The sequence below is a fragment of the Mizuhopecten yessoensis genome, unplaced genomic scaffold (assembly GCF_002113885.1).
Source record: "Mizuhopecten yessoensis strain PY_sf001 unplaced genomic scaffold, ASM211388v2 scaffold3805, whole genome shotgun sequence".
Classification (NCBI taxonomy): domain Eukaryota; kingdom Metazoa; phylum Mollusca; class Bivalvia; order Pectinida; family Pectinidae; genus Mizuhopecten; species Mizuhopecten yessoensis.
The window spans coordinates 74,818-76,382 of NW_018405228.1; the positions used below are offsets into that span (position 1 = coordinate 74,818).

General features: G+C 39.9%; 1 protein-coding gene across 1 annotated transcript in view; it reads right to left on the reverse strand.

The window, feature by feature from the left end:
- LOC110448040 (innexin unc-9-like) overlaps window positions 1–795 on the reverse strand; it is a 4,847-nt gene extending 4,052 nt beyond the window's left edge. The window contains exon 1 of the mRNA XM_021494071.1: window positions 674–795. Within this exon, the coding sequence (XP_021349746.1) occupies window positions 674–705 (32 nt within the window). The 5' untranslated portion in view covers window positions 706–795. The remainder of the gene's footprint in view (window positions 1–673) is intronic.
- Between the last annotated feature and the right edge of the window lie 770 nt (window positions 796–1,565).

A 1,565-nucleotide genomic window follows, 5' to 3' on the forward strand; every position in this document is an offset into this window, starting at 1 on the left:
CAACCAAACCCTCGACCTTTCCCCCTCCCCTCCCCCTCCGTTTCCCAACCAAACCCTCGACCTTTCCCCCTCCCCTCCTCCTCCGTTTCCCAACCAAACCCTCGACCTCTCCCTCTCCCTCTCCCCTCTCCCTCCGTTTCCTAACCAAACCCTCGACCTCTCCCCCTTCCGCTCCCCCTCCGTTTCCCAACCAAACCCTCGACCTCTCCCCCTCCGCCTCCCAAACCCTCGAGACCTCTCCCCCTCCGTCTCCCAAACCCTCAACCTCCCGCTCCCATATACTTTGGGAAATCCTGTATCTACTACTGGTGTAAGTATGAAGCATGCATGGGGTTACATAATTACCTAAACTGTCAAGTAAGTGCGAGTCAGTGCGCAGTATAAGATATACTACAGAATTCGAATCCTCATTAATGTAATATCTATTTCATGAAAAAGGACGTTCCCGTTTATATATACTTTATATTTATTTCCGATATGTGAGCACAAACTGAAAGGTTGAGATAAATACTGTATACACCAGTATGATTCTCCATTGTGTGGTTTAACAACTTGTCGTAAACACGTCTACCTGTTGATTATACATACACATACCTGTTTGTACATTCAGATACTTCCGTACAATAAAATACAGATATATTTCATTTATAACATATTCGTTAAATATACTTACAAAGTGACAGCTCCTAGCTTTGGAATCGACATTTTGATATCTTCTGTGATATTTTTTATATGATTTCTCTTCAAGTAATACACTTTATCATAACGTTGAAGTGCAGGTAAATCGTCTACCTGTGTCGCACCTGCGCGATACCTGTACGAACATAGGTATATTGGCCGGTTTTTTGTCAGATTTTAAACCTCTTTTCTTACTTGGGGTAAGTGTCTACACAGTTCGGTGAATAAACAAACAGACTTTTTAACAATGGTTATTTTTAGAGCCATTTAAAAGGACTTGTATGCAATAGAGTTCCAACTTGATGGCAGCAGATCCGATTTTAGAGGTCACATTTCTTGTTCGGTGTGTGGGTGCCACAATAATGGGTCTGTCGACCTAAGTGTTGTGTTAGCTTACTTCTAAAATAAAGTTCAGGGAAAGTCATAGACAACTACAACAAGGTAAACGATTATGGGTGTGTTTAATATCTCAAATCTGTATGAGTGCTCCAGAAAAGAAATGTAGGATGTGCTATTTTTAGAATTTTGCATATTTTAATTAGGTGACATTTTTGAGATGCAGCTTTTGGTTTTTTACCGATTCCTGGGTGTTCATCTGATTATATTTGTTAAATTTGTTTTGATGTTTTCATTATCTCAATTAGATATACATTTGTAAGTGTGTTCAATAGGTAGCGTGCGTTGATCTGGCCGTAAAAAAATAAGTAATAAATTGATACCTGGTATCGTTAAATCAATGCCTTTAGTATCTTTGATAGGGTAAAAGTTATCATGTATGTATCTAGTCATGAGGAATTCTCAACGACTGTGAAGAAAGCACGACATCGCATGTAGCATTGGTTAATAATGCACTGGTTTGGGTTGTTTCATATCCGTATACACCCCAG